This window comes from Saccostrea echinata, unplaced genomic scaffold (genome assembly GCF_033153115.1).
Source record: "Saccostrea echinata isolate AGI-Se365-2 ecotype Australia unplaced genomic scaffold, CSIRO_AGI_Sech_v1 ptg000030l, whole genome shotgun sequence".
NCBI classification, from domain to species: domain Eukaryota; kingdom Metazoa; phylum Mollusca; class Bivalvia; order Ostreida; family Ostreidae; genus Saccostrea; species Saccostrea echinata.
Window position 1 is genome coordinate 2,739,558 of NW_026889779.1, and position 20,323 is coordinate 2,759,880.

Consider the following 20,323-nt stretch of genomic DNA (forward strand, 5'->3'; position numbering starts at 1 on the left):
GAACCCCCCCCCCCCCTTTGGATAAAATTCCTGGATCCGTGCCTGCAACAGAAAAACGGGGTGTTATTTTACAGCCTTTATTTTGCCACATCTTTTATAATTTCTACTGTTTCATATTATGTAATATAAATCATATGCATAGCTTAGGCAAACGTTACTACCATTTTAAAGCTGAACACAACTCGTAAATAGGCAAACGCCATATTCGATTATACTTTCTACGATATCAAGTCGCCCGCGTGGCGCAGTGGTTAGAGCTTCTGCTCTAGAGTCGCGGAGTAAGGAGTTGATCCTTAAGTCGCGGGTTCGAATCCCACTGCGGGACGTGGGGACCGGTCTTTCGGATGAGACCGTATAAACCGAGGCCCCGTGTTGCAGTAGGTGCTGACACGAAAAATATCCCTCACTGCTCAATGGCCCTCAGTTCCGAGTATAGGTCAAAATTTGTAGCCCTCCACCGGCAAGTGGTGGCGTCTCCATATGAGTGAAAAATTCTCGAGAGGGACGTTAAACAACAAACAAAACAAAAAATTTACGATATCAGCAGCGGGATGTACCCTTGGCATTCGTTACACCTGACTGCTTTTTTGTATCGGCGTGGAATGGCGACACGTGTTCTTGCTGGTTATCTTGCATTGCCTTTGTTTCTTTAATTTATTGCACTTACTTGTATTTGTGTTTGTTTGTATACTGCAACTGTTGTAAGTTTCTTTGGTATCTTACTCTCCTGTCGTAGACGAAGTACACAGTCGCTACTGAGTACTGTGTAGCAACTGGAATCTTGCCAACTCCCGCAATGATATACTTTTAACTGTTTTATTATACCGATACAAACATAAAATTTAGAGGATTCAGATAGCGTGATTTCATAGGAGGGATTAGCTCACTGAACTAACACACAGGGATTAGTCTATCACATGTCATACCAAAGTAAAAGTAAAATCTAGAGGATTACGGATAACCGGAAATTAGCTTTTGATGCAGAGATTAGCTCACTTAACTAACGCACGGGGATTAGTCCATTCATAACAATTTCTAGGGAATTAGTCACATTTAAAGGTGCTTAGACACAGATTTGAACTTAATATTTTCTCAAATTTTCTGTATGATATCACGACTTATATATTGCAATAGCATTTCACACGAAAATATGATTAAAAAACTTATTTTATCTGGAAATTATTGGAACTACGAATTCCGGGATGCGTTTGATTAACACGTCTTTGCACTTACACAGATTTTTAATTTATCCTTAACATTTAAGAAAAGAAGCGATTTTGTTATGTATTAATGAAAAATATTACATCTATAATCCAGGAAATTCAGAGTAGAAATGTTCGAAAGCAAAACCAACTCGCCAGTTTTGTCAGTCCGTGCTCTGTGATGTGTACAGAGTTTAACAAATTGAACACACCCGTGAAACGTTAACTGTTTTTGTAAACAGGGCACGAGCTCTGTTATTGTTAATGTTTACGATTCACTGGGTGTGTTCAATTGTTAAACTCTGCACACACCGCTGAGCACGGACTTACAATACTGTGAGTGGGTTTTGCTTTCGAACATTTCTACTCTGAATTTTCTGGGTTATAGTTTTAATATTTTTCATTAATACACAACAAAATTGCCACTTTTCTTAAGTATTAAGAGTAAAATTAAAATTTGTGAAAGCGCAAGGATGTGTCAATCCAACGCGTCCAGAAATTCGAAGTTTTAATAACTCCGAGATGAAATAAGACTTTTATTATATTTTAGTATGAAATGCTATAGCAACATATAAGTCATGAAATTATACAGAAAATTTGAGAAAATATGAAGTTCAAATCTGTGTCCAAGCACCTTTAACGATCTAATGTTATATAGGGAAAAAAACAGTAGAGGTATGATAAATCAGTCAGGTGTAACGAATGACAAGAGTATTATCGAAAATGGCGTATGCCTATTTACGAGTCGTGTTCAGCTTTAAGAAGGAAAATTGTGAATGTTAGACGTTATATTGTAACAAGGCTAGGGGGGAGGGATTTCTCTCAAGACAGTGCTACCCATAATAAATTTATTTTGAATTATATGAATATCCTCTTTACTATAAATTGGATGTTTATTTTTCTATCTTTATCAGTTTATTTGTCTAAAAAATCTTTACAAGAAATCGAAAGTGTTCATCCCGATGAGCAAGACTGAGTAGGTTATAAAGACGTTGATGTGTCAAAATTCTAAACACCTGTGTATTAAGTTAATCAGTAGATCAGTAAGGAAGTCTGACAGGATAAAGGGAGTCCCATAGAGCCCGGTATCTGAGTGTTTGATGTAGGGGTGCGTTTTATGTATACATTAAAATTCTTACATCAAGATCCAGGTTGATGTAACAAGCAGCATGTTGTTTTCGATACGTATCTTGATGGTATTTCTTTGAGACGTGTAATTAATTTGAAAAAAAAATGCTGAAATCGAAAAGAAGATGAACATGTCTTCTGTATATTGACTCAATATTATTTTAGGAGTGTTTTTTCAGTTTGCTGATAAATTGTGTTTGTTGATGAATGCTGTAGAATTAAATATATAATAGTATACTGAGAAACTAAAATTTTACTCTTCTGACTGGTATGTTTGTCCATTTTTCCTGTCTTTGGTTTAAGGATTTAACCCCCCCCGCCCAAAAAAAAAACTCCTTTCAAGAAAAGGTAACATTTTACAAAGCTTATCAGACAGTGGAATAGTTAATCCTATATTTACCCTGCGATCGAAATGGGAAGGTCGTGTCTGTCCATCTCTTGATCGTTCTATCTACAGGATTCTCAGAAAGTTGTGGATTTTGATAAAATTTAGAGAGAAAAGAAATGGATTTGGGAAATGGATTTTAACCAATGTTCGACAAAACGTGCAGGTGCTAGAATTCTAATTATTTTTCTATCGGGGCATGTGACACTAAAACATAGGTATATTGATTGATTGTTTGATTATTGAGGATTAATCTTCGATTATGATCTTCTCAAGAACAACAAAGGCATGATAAGTCATATTTTTATGAAAGCATGTTCAAGTAGTGTAGATTCAAGTTTGTTCAAATCATGACCCCCGGGAAGGATGGGGCCGCAATGGGCGATAAAATTTTTACATAGGCATATTTAAAATCTTCTTAAGAACAGCAAAGCCATGATTGTCATATTTATATGAAAGCATCCTTAGGCAGTGTAGATTCAAATTTATTTATTTTTTGGCACCAGGGATAAAAGTTTTACATAAGAATACGCTATATACGGGGGAAATAGGTAATATTACGAAGGGTTGATAATACCTTTTTTTCAATTGAATTGGTAATATCACCCATTCGAATATGTGATACATTATATTATATAGATTCGAATGTGATATCACTTTTCAGAATGAATAGGTGATATCATTCATTCGAATAGTAATATCAACTATTCGAATAAGTGAGATGTTTAATTTGCATTTATTATACTAAATAATGAATAGTCCCTCCTTCAAAAAATATATCAAAAAAAGAAATATGACAATCGCCAAATCAAAGAAAGAAATGTTAAGACGCATTCTTCGAACAATTTCATTTTTTAGCGTTGCTTCAAAAAGGATGATGTTGATTTCAATACCACTAATGAACAAAATTCAGTCAATGATCAAAGACTCTCTAGATTCGTAAAACTAATTGGAGCCACATTCTATAATATTTGGTTGATAAAAAAGTTAAATTTACGCTATGATACAGAAATATCCTCCTTTTCGATACCAAGGGGGAACAGTGTTGGAAAGTTATGCACGATAAAGGAAAATGTCCCAAGAACAACCCGATTTTTATAGCATGAAAAATTGCATTTTTATTGACCCAAGGCGAATTCGGGCCATTCTCAGTTGAATAGGTGGTATCACCCATTCGAATAGCTGGTATCACTTACTCTTTATCCCCTGTGCTATGTGTCCTCAGCGTTTTCCCTGATTTAAAAAAAAAGCCAAGGGCCTTCGCGGTCTTTTGTTTACTATATTATCAATGGAGCCCGCCATAACACCCAAACCCCTTATCCAGGGGCCATGAATTTCACAATTTTGGAAGAAGAACCCTTGCTTATCATAATCATCAACTTAGTGGTATTACCAAATACCCAAGAGCAGAGAATAATATTTTCAAAGAATAAATGTATTTTGACTATATGATCAATAAAGCAGCGCCCTAACACCAGAACCCCTGGCCCTGGGGCTAAGAAATTCGCTATGCTGGAAGAGGCGCCATTGCTCATCATTACCATGCAGTTAGTTTTTTCCTTTTTACCTTAATACCTAAGAGAAGAAAAAATGATTTTCATAGATATAATTCACTATCATTTGATCATGACCCCCCCCCCCCAACTCCTGACCCTGGGGCAATGAAATTCAAAATTTTTGAATAGGCACCCTTGCTCATCATTACCATAAAATTAATTTGTTTTCTTAATATCCAGGAGCAGAGAAGAAGATTTTCAAAGAAATAATGCATTTTCACTATATAATCAAGAGCATCCCCAACACCACCACAAAGAACCCCTGATCCAGGGGCCATGTATTTCACAATTTTGGAGGAGACATCCTTGCTCATCATAACTTTGCACTTAATTTGTCTGCTTAATACCCAGGAGCAGAGAAGAAGATTGTCAAAAAAATAATGTTTCCTCACTATACCGGGTATATCATATAGAGCCATTCCCCCTCTTGCTACATAAGAGCCGCTGACCCAGGGGCAATGTATTTCACAGTTTTGGAGGAGGCACCCTTGCTCATTATAACCACGCACTTAGTTTATCTACTAAGTAACTAGAACTAGAGAAGATTTCAAAGAATTAATGCAATTTTACTATATATTCAATAGAGCCCCTAACACCAGAACCCCCTACCCGGGAGCCATGAAATTCACAATTTTGGAAGAGTCACCCTTGCTCATTATAACTATGTATTTCGTTTGTTTTGCTTAATGCCAAAGAACTGAAAAGAAAGTTTTCAAAGAAAAGTATTATCAATAGAGCACTCCCCTACCATAACCCCTGACCCTGGGGCCACAATTTTCACAGTTTTGGAAGAGGAACCATTGCTTATCATAATCATGCACCTAGTTTATCTCCTAAATATACAGGGGGAGAAGATTTTTGAAGAATTTTCACTATATTGTCATTTTAAGCCCACTCCCCCTGACGCTGAAGCCATGAATACAGTCAGAGTCAGGGTGGAAAAAGTTTAGCATTAATTAGCGTTCTGATACATTTGAGACTGCGTATCTAATTTGATGTTCTTTATTCCATACTTATAAGCATATCCAAAGAAAAAACAAACTAATTCAGAGAATCTGTGTCCCAAATCAATTATCATAATGTTTTTACAATGCTCAAGGAATATTGTGTTCTGAGAGAGGACATGGCAATATTATATCCTCAAACGGCGTAAGAGTCAAGATGGCACTATTGCTAACATTTAGTGCCATTATAATGTGTTCCAAAGTTACTACCAGTACAAGACAAGTTTGAATTAAGATGACTCTGTTGCTAACATTTAGTGGCGCTATACATGTCCCAGAGTAACTTTCAGTATTAGGCTAGTTTTAGTTAAGATGACATTGTTGCTAACATTAAGTGGAACTATTCGAGTAACTACCAGTATTAGACCAGTTTGAAGTAAGATGACACTGTTGCTAACATTTAGTGGCGCTATTCGAGTAACTACCAGTACTAGACAAGTTTTAGTTAAGATGACACTGTTGCTAATATTTAGTGGCGCTATTCGAGTAACTACCAGTATTAGACAGTTTTAGTTAATACGAGCCTGTTGCTAACGTTTAATGCCACTATACGTGTCCCAGAGTAACTACCATTATTAGTCAAGTTTGAAGTAAGATGACACTGTTGCTAACATTCATTGCCACAATACGTGTCCTAGAGTAACTACCAGTATTAGGCAAATTTTAACTAAGATGGCACTGTTGCTAACATTTAGTGGCGCTCCTCCACAAGTTGGAGAGGATATAGCAACGCGCTTCTGAGTATGTGGGTAAGTGCGTGCGTAACGGAAGTTATTTTATATGGGGAACAATGGCATTTCCTGAATTGAATATTTGTTGTTATTCTAATTTGTTTTTCGTAATTTTTGTATTGCAATCACCGAACGATAACCCCTCTCCTCCCAAGATTCGGTATTTTAACGTTATTGTCCAGCTGCCCAAACGTTCTTCCTTAGGCCGACTTAAGTTATGAAGATAAAAAGACCCTTTTGAATATGGTTTTCGCTTTCATTTTTTATTGAATTGTATTTTTATCAATAAGTAAAGCTTGTTTTGTGATTGCTACATTGAGAAGCCGTGAATTGTACAGTTTTATACGTGTTAAATAATATCTATTAATCAGGCTCCAGGGCCATAAAACTTAGATGAGCTTACTTTTGATTTAGTCTCACTTTTCTACTATTAATCCCTTTGGTAAAAGTGAGACTGATATCAAAAGTGAGCTCGTCTAACTCGTTTATGTGCCCGGGGCCTGGAGTCAATGACAGTCGATAAGAATTTTGTATGATACTGCCTTTCACTAACAGTTGTTTGCTTTTTTTATATGAGTGGCGAGTGTGTTGTAAGAAACAGGCCTCTAACATAAATGTACTCTTTTGCGAGGGGATATTCTGCTTTGCGGTTCCTTGTTAAGATGGCTCTGTTGTTAACATTTAGTGGCACTATACATATTCCAGAGTAACTCCAAGCTGTGAAGCATTCGACAAGTTTTAGTTAAGATGGCACAGTTGCTAACATTACTGGCACTATACATATTTCAGAGTAACTACCAGCATTCGACAAGTTTTAGTTAAGATGGCACAGTTGCAAACATTACTGGCACTATACATGTTCCGGAGTAACTACCAGCATTCGACAAGTTTTAGTTAAGATGGCACACTTGCTAACATTTAGTGGCACTATAGATAAATTTCCAATTTCCAGTGCTGGATACTGTGTGTGGCACTTAGACCTGTTCCTGGGTCAGTTCTTGGTGGTGGTTCTTATTGTGTACATGTCACTAAGACCTGTTCCTGGGTCAGAACTCGGTGATAGTTCTTATTGTGTACATTTCACTAAGACCTGTTCCTGGGACAGAACTCGGTGATGGTTCTTATTGTGTACATGTCTCTAAGACTTGTTCCTGGGTCAGTTCTTGGTGGTGGTCTTTAATATGTGTGACACTTAGACCTGTTCCTGCGTCAGTTCTTGGTGGTGATTCTTCAGTAAACTACAGCGTGTCGTCTGAAGTTTTAGAGAATTAAACTGATCACTACGATTGGAAAAATGTCGACTGACATTTGGTAAACTACAACAGTTACAGCAACTTAAAACGCTTCGAAAAGACTGTCTGAATTTCTTGTTCATCAAGCAGTAAGTGACTGGATTACAAGCAGACGATATGTACGCCAGCATGAAGACAAGAGACAGAGTTAGGTTAGAAAAGTACTCCTTCAAACTCTGCGAATGAAAGGAATTCCAAGTTTGCACAACATACAATGGTGTCCAACAGATTAAATATTCTATCACTACCGCCAACAACATACGTATCACGCGTACTTTGGCTGCGCGGCTGCGCTCAGGGTTTGAATGCCGAATCATGCACCGTTGCTCTGTTTTTTTTTGCGGCGTTGAGTCGCCACTGTTTAAGCCCCCGCCTCTACTTCCCAAAAAGTTTCTGAAGCTGGAATTTTCTAATGACTGCATACTGCCACTGTTACGCCTTCTGTAAAAACCTGCAAAAAGCAAAACTGTGCTGCATTACAAAACCAAAGATCAAAGGCGGATCCACGATTCCAAGTTTGGTTGAAGGGAGATGTAAGGGATGAAAAATCAAATACATGATCACAAATGAAGAAATAAAATAGAGTTTGTCCAAATGCAATATTATTTTTACGTCAGCTAATTTCTGTGGTCCGATTTTTTTTTTTCTTTCAAAGAAAGCATTCATATTTCCTTAATTGCAATTTTTGTCATACCATTCAATCTATAATACGGAGGATGTGAGAATAAAAACCTTGTCGGAACAAATCGTTTGCCTTATTGAACTTTCTAGGCAGCATGCAAGAATATGTAATTTGCTCTAAGATCCTAGCAGATTATCTAGAATTATGAAGCACGCATCAAATCCGCTTTACCACTTTTTGCTATTTTTGTATTAAAAGCATCTAACCTGTTTGACCAATTTCAATATATTTCTGTATTAAAAGCAATTTTTCGTAGAGCAATTCAGTCAAATTAAGCTAATTTTGGATAAATGAAATCATAGAGGAAAAATTGTAAACGAATAAAAAAAAAAGATGGCTGTCTTTCCGGAAAGAAGATGTATTTATGGTCACAGAAATTACCTGTCTAACGACAAACTACTAACTAAATATTTAACTTATTTTACATAAAATGGTTATCCAGAAAGTTACACTAAATATTTATACTATTACATCAGCCCCAGACTTTATTTAATAAAAAGTAATATATGGAACATGTAAAAAAAAAAATGTTATAAATGATAAGATATATCCTTTAAAAATCTTTACATTGGAAAAATGACATTAAAGTAGGACTATGCCCAACAAAAAGACTCTACAGTAAGACTCCCCCCCCCCCCCCCCCGGAAAATAACAGTAGAATATTAGGATTTTCCCACAAAAATACCACGCCAGATTCAATTTTCCGGGGAGAAATCCTACTCCAATATACGAGTACAATTTCCCCCAAAGCCAATTTCCAACCACCGCTACCCTCTTTTACTTGAATATTATTCTAATTGGCCTAATTGAATAACGATCTATGAAATAATGATGTCTCACTGTCTGTGCTTATACTAGTATGCTTTTTTGTTTAATTATTCTGCCCTTTCCTGACCCACTGAAAAACACTACTTGAAACAAATATTCACAAGATATTGTGTAGAAGCGATCAATAATTTAATAATCAACAATTAATAATCAAATATTTCTCACACACTATTGTCAAAAAAAGGAGTCTTTTGCTACACACTGACCCGTAAGTAAAACATTGGATCGATCAGAGAAGCTTACTTGAACAGTGGCCCAGGCGAGCTAAATTGTATGCCAGTTATTTGCATGTAAAAAAGCACGGACTTAACTAGGAGATATCATAAAACAGGTTTGTATAAGGCGCTTTTATGATTTGTTAACGAAACATTGATCCTACTTCAAAATCAATACCAAAATTAATGACTTTATTCAGGAATATTGAAAATCACACACTTTATAGTGTTTGTTACCTCTATTTCACTTGCCGACACTGGCACTTGCCTTTTTCAACATGTCTTTTTTATGGCTTTTATAAATAAAATATTCTCCAAACTGTAATTATTACAGTACGAAGATTTTTTTTTACGATTTATAAAAAGTATTGTTAAAAACTTCAAGTGCCTGCGTTTCCCGACTTGATTTTTACGAGTGACGTGGAGGTGATGCAGCGCCAGATTTCACGTTTAGCGGATAAAATATTTTCAAATATACATGCATACAAAGTATACAAAATGTTATAAAAAAAATGATAAGCCATTTTTTATACTAATTTTGCCGATGGATACTCGACCTGAGCATGCATAGGTGTGATCTGTTGAAAGGGAATGCTTACTCCTCCTAGGCACCTGATCCTATTTCTGATGTTGCTGGGATTCCGTGTTTTTTTTAATTATCCCTGTTCACCATCTGTATTGTTTAAGCTTTATGAGATTCATCCTTGTTCCCTATCTTCACCTATAATCCTTTATTTGTCATTCAGTATGGAATATGTATACTGAATTTGATTGAAATCAACCTCTAGGATGTATACATATATTTACTATTCATATTTTGAGGTCAATACGAGGGTTCATCTATCCGAAGAGTATCATATCCAGAAAGGTATTGTTCTTGATTGTTTACATTTGTCCTAGTCAAACACAGAGCGAGAAGTAGAATCAAACATAACCAGTTGTACAATTGTTAATTAGGAACTTGATCCGTTTTTGGTCCGATATATATGGTGTTCCGTTGGGGCCACTCGCACCTTCGCCTTTAGGGCGAAGATGCCAGATTGCGAAGTTGCGAAGGCGAAGGAGCGACGGCGAAGCGCGAAGTTGCGAGGGCGAGGGTGCGAAGGCGCGATACTAGTATCGCTCCTTCGCCTTCGCATTTTCGCCCTCGCACCTTCGCCTTTTTTTGTGGAGTTCTCTATCGTATGCTTACAATGTAGATCGAAGTATATCTACTGCAAATATGCAAATTTATATTACGCCAGGATGTATCAAAATCAAACTTTTTACAGTTTATGGATCATGATAAAATATTAATTCTGTTCCTTGTCCTTTAGGTTGAGACTGTGATGCACACCACCACTACGATTACATATATACAGTATCTATAATTTTGCTTGAGCACATGCACCAGTCACAACAATCACTTACCATCATTACATTATATAATCTATCATTGTATATTAAATTAGAGTGTCCGGTGACAATTACACTATTTCTCGTTTCATAAAATAGCAAGTGTATATTCATTAGTAAAAACCGTCATTGTACAATGGATTTCAACCATTGCTTAGCATCCATTTTGGCGCCGTCACACTAATCTAGCGCATGCGTACCAATAACATTCAAGGGCCCACTAAAGTTAACTCATAACGATAAAGAGCTCCACAGTAGTAAAATGCGAAGGCGAAAGTGCGAAGTTGCGATTGCGAAAGTGCGATATTAGTATCATGGCCGTAAGAACCGGGGGGGGGGGGGCACGGGGGGGCCGTGCCCCCCAATAATTTTGCCGATATATAGATTACTATAGTAAACATAGATACTATAAGCATGTGCCCCCTCAATAAAACCGCCTGATGACCTTTTTTTTTTTTTTTTTTTTTTTTGCTTGTCAGAAAATTTTTGGTAGTGCCCCCTCAACTGTCAACTGAAAAATGTTTGGCTGTGCCCCCCCAAACTGAAATTGCTTCCTACGGGCCTGAGTATCGCTCCTTCGCCTTCGCACCCTCGCACTCTCGCCTTCGCATCTTCGCACTTTCGCTTCTTCGCCTTTGGAACTTCGCATTCTCGCATCTTCGCCCTAAAGGCGAGAGTGCGAAGGTGCGAGTGGCCCCAACGAAACACCAAAGATTTAGAAAAAAAAAAATTGTGTTCAACTGAAAGTCGGGTGCAGGTGAAATAACTTTTCATAACTAATTAATTTATGAACCCTCTATACACTGCACACAAAAGAGTTCTGATTTTGTGGTAACACTTAAAGGAATCTGTCTTAGATCAAATAAAATAAATTCGAAATTCTAAACATTTTAATAGGCCAAGATAAATTAACTTAATACTTTGCATGTATTTCCACTCTAAAGTAATCAACAGTGGTTTCTGTTCATCACTTCATTATCTTTGAACATTTTTCCTGGAGATAAATGGGAGGAACCCTTTGTTGAAAATAAAATAGATAAGCACAATATTTATACCTTTGCACAATATAATTTTCTCAAAGTTTACTAAATATTTACTTTAGTGTATAGAAGGTCTTTAATGTAGAACTTTGGCCTAATGAATAACCAAAAATAAATAAATGAATAATTTAAAAAAATAAATGTTATGTTCACCCCATCCGTTCAAAATCTATTTTTCATTTAAACATCAGGCACAATTTAATGAATATACTACAATCATTTTTTACCATTTGTTCCCTTTTGCACTGTTATGTCCTCATACAAAGTGTGTGTAACAGTACCGTACGCCACGGACATTGCAATAAGTGGTATGACCAGTAGGAGTAACACAAGCGCCACCGTGTAGATCCGCTCCGCTATATCTGCAACCCATTTCTCTCGGCAAGTGTACATTCCAGGGCGCCTATTCTCATGCTTGGTGTGGACTGGAATGGGAATCATGATCACAAACGCCATTCCCCAGATAAGTAGGATGCTGCGGTATGCGTGGGAGAGAGTCTGCCATTTTCTGGACTGTAAGGGACGACAAATGGCAAAGTATCGCTCCAGCGAAATGGCGACTAAGGTAAAACTACTGACCCCTACCGATACTCCTGCAATAAATTTACATCATTTATTTTCAACATCTCGTAACTTTCTTAGTAAATAAAAAAAAATACATCCTTTTTTTCTAAGACAATCTGAAAAAAAAAAATGAATGGAAAAGTCTAGAATTATTACTCCCGTAAAAAGAAGCCATATTAAGATTCCATTTTAATGTAATATTGATGTAATCACAGGAAAGGGTGGGAGTGGCAGGGAGCTTATGCATCCCACTTTTGAAAGCGGGGAGGGGTATCTTTGTGCCTCCCTTATTTGTAAAAAAAAATCCAAAAAAATATATATTTGGAAAAAGTGAGCTTTCTTTTGCTTGTCAAATTCTAAATCACTATTCTGGAAGAAACAGCCATTCCCCGACTATACTCCCGGAACATTTTTTGGTAAAAAGAGTAATATAATGGCTAGTTAAAATATTTGCTATGAAGGATTGTCGAGTGACCCTAGTGGTTTTTTTGTTTTTGTTTACTTGTCGCCAGACTGAGAGAACCACACCCCCCATCCCCATCCCCATCCCCGTCTCCACTGTTGACATCAATTTTGTCACTACACATGCATTTACAAAAAAAAGACTTAATCTACTTTTCAGCAATCTAGCTAATTTGACTACAATTCAAATAAGGAAGGAAGAAAAAAGATTGAATTCAGAGGAATAAAGGAAAAAAAAAACTAGAAATCTCAGGGCACCTTGTTTACATAAAACGAAATCGTACTTTTGACGTTTTATGTTAATATTGTCAGATATAGGATTCCATCTAGAATTTTTACGACGACAACTAAACGGCTGCACCAAATTAGATGGGTACTATGGGATAACGTCAGTCGCTAAAATTGTATTAGATCAAAATCTGACAGGAAGATTTTTACCATGCGTGATGGAATTACTTTTTGTTTATTGTTTATTGCCTTATACGGTTAGGGATTTCTATAACATTGGCTTGACAAGATTGTCGGTTTGTTATTGACCATGCAAATGAATTCTGTTGTCTGCTCAATAACAACGCTAATCAAAGGAAATAAGAAAGCATGCTATTATTCTCTGGATTCAAGCGTATCAAGAAAAATTATCAAGAAAATGTCTATTAATAATAAGAAAATATTCATTAATAAGAAACAAATCTGCTAATAAGAAAACGCCTAATAAGAAAATACCTATTGATAAGAAATATCAATTAATAAGGAAATATTAATAAGAAAATATCTTTTGTCATATCCTAGATTTCAATTTGTTCTTAATGTTGTATTAATTCCCGCTCAGTAAATTTAAAATTTAGAACATTACACCATTAAGAAGTTATCTATCAATTCCATCAAACATCACGTCATAGAAATGTTTAAAGAGGAGCGATTCTTTAAAAAGACTATCTCTTTAATATATATATATATTTCAGTAAAGCCCTTTTTTTTTTCTTTTTTTTTTTTTTTTTTTTTTTGTAATAGAAAATATCTCTCCCACTGTACAGTATATTATGCTGAATTTCCATTAATTTTATTTTTTATATCCATATTCTGTTAGAGCTTGTTATAATTTCAATTTAAAAAGCGGAGGATTTTTTTCCTCACAGATTCCAAGAAGAGAGGAAAATAGTCGTAAAATATGCTTTACAAACGTGCTCAAAGTTTCCCTCCTTACCAAAAAGCTAGCAATGTAGTCATCGTTTGATGTCGCTTTGTTGTATATTTTCAGTCTTTTATAGGGGCATGGCGTTATAAGACAATGCTTGAAAGCCATTTAGATGGAAATCTGTGGAACATTTGATAAATGTGAGTGATATCACGGAAGGACTAATTTTGTTATTGTAACGCCTTTAAAGCGCCGTCAACTTTCGGTCCCTCCGCATATTATTCGTAATCGTAACTCAAGAAAATCCATTAACTGCGCATTGATTCCATTGTCCATACAACTTGTACTTAAATTACACAACATTTATGTGCAGGAGAATGTTATCTACTGAAAAAATATTGGGTAATTTAGAGCTTTTTTCCCCTTTTGTTGGAATGTCCTTTGATCTTTTTGAACGGTGCCTTTCGTATCCAAATTATACCACTTTTGTCATATCGCAGAATGTTTTTCATTACATCTATTGCTCTTATATTTCTAAGCTAGTGTAGATTAACAACTTTTAAAAATCACGGCAAACGAGAAGTTATTAGCATAACCTAATTGAATTGGTCCTGTTTTAAACAATTTATTTTAAAACATCCTAGTTTTAAAATAATGCCCTCGGTTGTTAAGATGTTTTGAAGAAATACTTGTCAAAAGGTCATTCCTGTGTGATTCTTTTCGTTCTCAGAAATCCTAGGCTATTTTCAACCCAAAGAACGTCACTTTCGTACTGTCAATAAACTACAAGATTCTATCGAACAGAGCAGATTATCTATCAAAAATAATCCACATTAATCGTTTGTTACTTTTAAGTATTCTTTTTATCTTTTATACGGCATCAGCTGTGGAATTAAGCGCTGTTTTGTTCATGGAATGAATTCAAGTCTGTTGACCATGATATAAAAGAATCGCTTTGGGCATCTATTCGATAAATAGAATCTTGATTTTCTAAAATTGAAACATTCAACTTTTGAATACAAGTGAATGCATTCATTTAATTTCTCAGTTTTGGTGCAAAATATCATTTAACTCGATGCTTTCCCTAAATGCTTGATATAAAGACCTTTTGAGAGACAGTTTGTGGAAATCCTTAATCGTAGTTTTTAAATACTTTTATGCCCCCAGACCGAAAGGGTTTTTTTTGTTCTGTCTGTCTCTGTCTACAGTCATTTTTTTGGGGGGGAGGGGGGGGGTCACCATCACGGATTAGAAATGTAAGCCTTAAATGCCCCATATCTTTTTATTAATGAAAAAACCTATTAAAAAGGCCATACTCGACATAAGGGTAGGTCATTCGTATGTGATGAATAAACATTGTTGGCTAGACAAAAAGATGCATTTATAAATACATGTATCTGAAATATATAAATTAATGACATTGATATACCAATCATTAATGTATCTTGGTTATGTTAAGTTAACATTTTTGAAAATTGTGTCAAACTTCAAGGTCACGGTCATGGGGTCAAAAATCATAGAATGTTTGGAAAAGTGTCACAGGTAGTGCACATGTCATATATGAATGTCCTTTAGCTATCTTCTCATTCAAAAGTTATAATCAATGTACAGGTCAGGCCCGTAGGAAGGAATTTCACTTTGAGGGGGCACAACCATACATTTTCAGTTGAGGGGATACTATCAAGTACCAAAATTCCTTGACAAGCAAAAAATTAAAAAAAAAAAAAAAAAAAAAAAAAGGCCATCAGGCGTTATTTTTGAGGGGGCACAAGCAAAAAGTAGCTATGTTTTCTATGGTATTCTATATTTTATATATCGGCAAAATTATTGGTGGGCACCCCCCTCCCCCGGTTCTTACGGCCATGCAGGTAATGTATGAAATATGAAAGCCCTGGCTTTTCTCAGTTAAAATAAAGTTTTTGTGACAGACGGACAGACTGAAGGAAGAATGAGATTTAATGCTATCTCGCTTTCGCAAAAGCTGAAAAAAAAATGAGGGAGAAACGGAAACTTCTTGAACTGTTTCTCTCTCCACAAGACAGAGATACAAAGAAAAAAAAGAGGAATAGGGGATATATGAATGAGGGTTATTGAGATCCTGTTGAGTGCCTGTGTACTATAAAATAAAAATCTAAACATTTATTTAAAAGATTTATTATTATTAAGAAAAAAACATTTTTATATTTTTAATAGACGATTTAAACAATGAAATTTTTTTGTCCTATTTTGTTTTGATAATATTCATGCTAAATATTTGAAATTTGGAATAATAACGGTTAGAAGTTATAACAACGTCATGACTTTAAAACCATAATTTTTTCACATAACGTCAATATGTTCTGACACCGTGCGCAACGTCTTAAAAGGAAAAAAAAAGAAAGTAAAGTAATAAAATACGGTTATAGTTGTGTTTTTGTAGATTCGGAATATCACTCCACAAAAACAGATTTGATATAGAGTAAAATCAAGGGAACTCAAATGTCCTATAGAATGTTAATCAAAGTAAGTAATTTGTCTACGTGCAAACTTGGGGAGGTATGACTTCATAAATTCTACAGCAGATTCAAGATTTGTCTATCCCGTGATAATCAGAATTAATTTAGGTTGACATCCATTTGCTGACGGACTTGAATATATTATCACAAGAAAAGGGCAATTCGTAAATGACTTGGATAAAGCTTAACAAAAGATGGAAGAATTATTCTATGGCTTCAGGCATCTTTGATGTGTGTGTATAATCGGGGGGGGGGGGGGGAGGTCGTGTTAAATTTAGTGATATTAATTTAAAAAATTAAAAATTTGGGGGAAAAATCAAACAAATTGGTACATCTCCCCGTTTAAATTCAATATTAATAATTTTCTTACGGCTATATATAGATGTACATACATACCTTGAAAGTATCGTGAAAGATAACAAAATGTTGGTCCAAAAACAAAATTTCTCATGAGCATGGGAATGATATTGAAAGGCATACAGAAAAGTGCCAAGAGCAGATCACTGATGGCCAGATTCAACAAGAACACATTGGTCACTGTCCGCATTCTCTTGTTCTGGACAAGGGTGGCAATAACCAGACTATTGCCCAAGAGAGCCAAGACAAATATGACGGCATAACAAACCGCGGCGACTTCGGAACTCAGTGCTTCATGCGGAAGGTGTTCACTGGAATTGTTAATCTCAGAAAAGTTGGAATTATTCATGTTCTGTGTTAAGAAGTAAGGCAGATGAAGCTCCAATCACACAAGAAACAAGGTAGATAATGAGTTTACGAGTGGCCATTTGTTTACTATGATGGAACACGAGAAGGTGCAGCGCTTGCCGATGTTTCTCATTGCTGTCATTGTTTGTGTATTGGGGAGTTATTGTTTCTGACCAATCCAGTAAATCGCTCTACTAATCAATGCCTGATTCCAGTGGAATGATCTCCATCTATAACAGATAAATGAAGAAGAAGACAGGACACCTTCAAAGATTACATTCATAGTGAAAAAATATGATATATGCAGAAATCTATTTCGTAGACATCCTCGCAGTATCTAATCTCCCCCAGTATACTGTAGGGATTTCATTTCACAAGAGATAAATCAATTTTCTAATTCTAACTCCAGCAAAAGATACTTTCATTTCATTGAAAGATATAAGACACATACATAAACGAAATTAGTTTTGAAACAACTGAATTTGGTCTATTAGATAAAATTCTCCGGAGTAAACATTGCACTATTGCTACATGAATATTTTAGTAGCCAGGAGTACTATATCAGTTTATCAATGTAAGTTCGAGTACTAAAATTACATAATGTTCTAGCCATTCAATACTGATATTACATAAATTACATAATGTACTAGCCATTCAATACTGATATTACATAAATTACATAATGTACCAGCAATTCAATACTGATATTACATAAATTACATAATGTACTAGCCATGCAATATTGATATTACATAAATAACATAATGTACTAGCCATTCAAGATTGATAATGTACTAGCATACAATTCAATACTGACAGTACATACCGAACGGATTTCTAATCATTAATGAAACCACTATTATTCGCAACAACTTTTATGCGCGATTCGTCAGTTTGAAAGCAAACTGAGATTATCAATTTTCGGGAATGCAAAATACCAAAAAAGATGTGTTTTGAAACACTGATGCCCTCCGTCTGGCAGCTTATGGCGAAGGTTAAAGTTTCTTATATGCAAAGTCAAACTCCAGGTTAAAAGATCAAATATGTTGGTATCCAAAGGAAGGTCTTGTCACAAGAAACACACATGTGAAGTCTGAAAGATATAGCACCAATTGTTCAAAAGTTATGACCAAGGTTAAAGTTTTTCAAAAGTAGGTCAAACTCCAAGGTCAAGGTCAAAGGGCCAAAATTGTTGGTATACAAAGGAAGGTCTTGTCACAAGGAATACACATGTGAAGAATGAAAGCCCTAGCACCTACTGTTCAAAAGTTATGGCTAAGGTTAAAGTTTTTCAAAAGTAGGTCATCTCCAAGATCAAGGTTAAACGGTCAAAGTTGGTATCCGAAGGAAGTTCTTGTCAGAAGGTATACACATGTACAGTTTGAAAGCCCTAGCACCAGCTATTTAAAAGTTATGGCCAAAGTTAAAGTCTAATAAAATTTTGTAAAAGTAGGTCAAACTCTAAGGTCAAAACGTCAAATTTGATGGTTCCCAAATAAAGGTCTTGTCACAAGGAATACACAAGTGAAATATGAAAGCCATAGCTCTAACCAATCAAATGTTATGGGAAAGGTTAGAGTTTTTGCGGACAAACAGACAGACAGCTAAACAGACAGACGGACAGAGCAAAAACTATATGCCCCCGAATCTTCGATTACGGGGGCATAAAAAATTTGCGTAGAGAAATATTTGCGAGTAAATGAGGGTCATGGAGCATCAGTAATACATGTTTCATTGACACAAATAACATAATTTATGAAAACCATATCTTTTTTTAAAAAAATGTACAAATTCGCCCACTAGTGATGAAACATTTCACATACATAATCTTAACGGATATAAAGCCCTTTCACCACTCTTGATACTCTAGATCAAGGACGGGTTTAGATTTTCCAGGAAAGGGGGGGGGGACTACTTTATAACTAGGAAGCATTAGGTCTTGATGCAGGGTGATGTTACATTAAAATTAGATCATCAAAATGCGTTACTTTTTTACTCTTAAGTTTAGGCATATTTTAATGTAAGTAGAAAAAGATGCGAGAGAAAATATTGGGGAAAGGGAGGGCGATCCTCCTCCATTCGTTGTCAGAAAATACGGTAAATAAACGACTTTAAGTCAGAAATTTATTAAGAAGAGCAAAGGTCCTTTGGAAGTAATATATATGTATACATTTTGTATAATAAACTGCTTATCCGATACGGATAATGGAGGATAGTTTTTTTTTCATCAAATGTTTTCCTTCTGGCAAGTCTTGAGGAATAGTTTCCCTTATGAGTTTAATTAAAAAAAACTTTGTACCTGTCAGATCCAGCGGAGAATTGTATACTGTCACATCCATAGGCACTTAACGTTTTTTAAAATATTTTTTTCTTTGATAAAAAATTGTAGTGTGGAATTTGTTTGTTTTTTTTTAATAAAGTGCCTGTGGTCTTTATTTATAATTATTCATACACTCATTGGCAATTGCAAATTGTTAATTAGTAAAAGACATACTGTACGATTGTATAAAAGTACAGCTGAATATAGCAGTAAATGCTAGTTAAATACTAGTTGGAATATTTCTCCTTGAGGTATCTTCTATGTGATATTAATTACACGTAATCAAGGGAAACGGGAATATAGGAAGATGCTGATGGTTCGAATATCAACAACTTAAATACATGTATAGTTCAGTTTTAACTGAACATGATAAAGGTACACATTCACGTTCTAGAATTCATTAACGATATGTAAATGGTGAAGGCATTCGCCACATAAATTTAATGAACAAGAAACAGGCACACATCAGAACCGTCATTTATGTACTGGAATTATGGAATAAGATCAATAATGAAAGTACATACCTCTAAACCTTCAAAACAAGCCGCATCATCCCCCGGAAAACGTACAGATATTCGTATTTGTTTTATTGTCACTCACATGGGGGGAAAGAGAGTGGCACAATTTTGAAAATAATTTAACCAACGAACCGTGACAGTCTGTATATTTTACCTTGTATACATACATGTTTGTGGGTTATCTACTAATTTATATTAAAAAGACGTGCGTAACAGAACATAATTTATGATGTATTTTAAAACGAACACTATTATTAAGAACACATGCTATAAAAAAAATGGATGCACGGATTGATATATTTGTTTTTTAACTTGATTGGGTTGTAAATGATGCATGTATCAAATCTCCATCATACTAAGAAATTGTAGACTTTCTTTAATGTTCAGATTTCTTTTTTTTTTTGCTATCACCTTTACAAATTAGCTATTTTTAAAATCACTTTATAGGACATTATTGACAAACTTGGAATGAAAAATGAAACTTTCTGCGGCTAAACTTATTTAGTTATTTTCATGAATTTTGAAAAAAAAAGTTTGTGTCATCTGTCCTTAAGGCACAGTATGAAAGTCAGATAAAACTACACACAGTTTTCTGTAAAAATCGTATACACATCTTTTGATCTTTTGTCAAGTCAATAAAAAGGGGACCAGCATCCCCCCTCCCCC

The 20,323-nt window shown here is 35.3% G+C and overlaps 1 protein-coding gene across 1 annotated transcript; it reads right to left on the reverse strand.

Moving 5' to 3' along the window:
- Positions 1–6,716: 6,716 nt before the first annotated feature.
- On the reverse strand, positions 6,717–19,736 carry LOC133196203 (cholecystokinin receptor type A-like). Its single transcript, XM_061332120.1, has 4 exons — positions 19,664–19,736; positions 16,511–17,049; positions 11,686–12,051; positions 6,717–7,749 (listed from the first exon to the last, which is right to left on the reverse strand). The coding sequence occupies exons 2-4, from the start codon at positions 16,818–16,820 to the stop codon at positions 7,199–7,201; spliced, it is 1,227 nt and encodes a 408-aa protein (XP_061188104.1). The 5' UTR covers positions 16,821–17,049; positions 19,664–19,736; the 3' UTR covers positions 6,717–7,198.
- Positions 19,737–20,323: the final 587 nt, after the last annotated feature.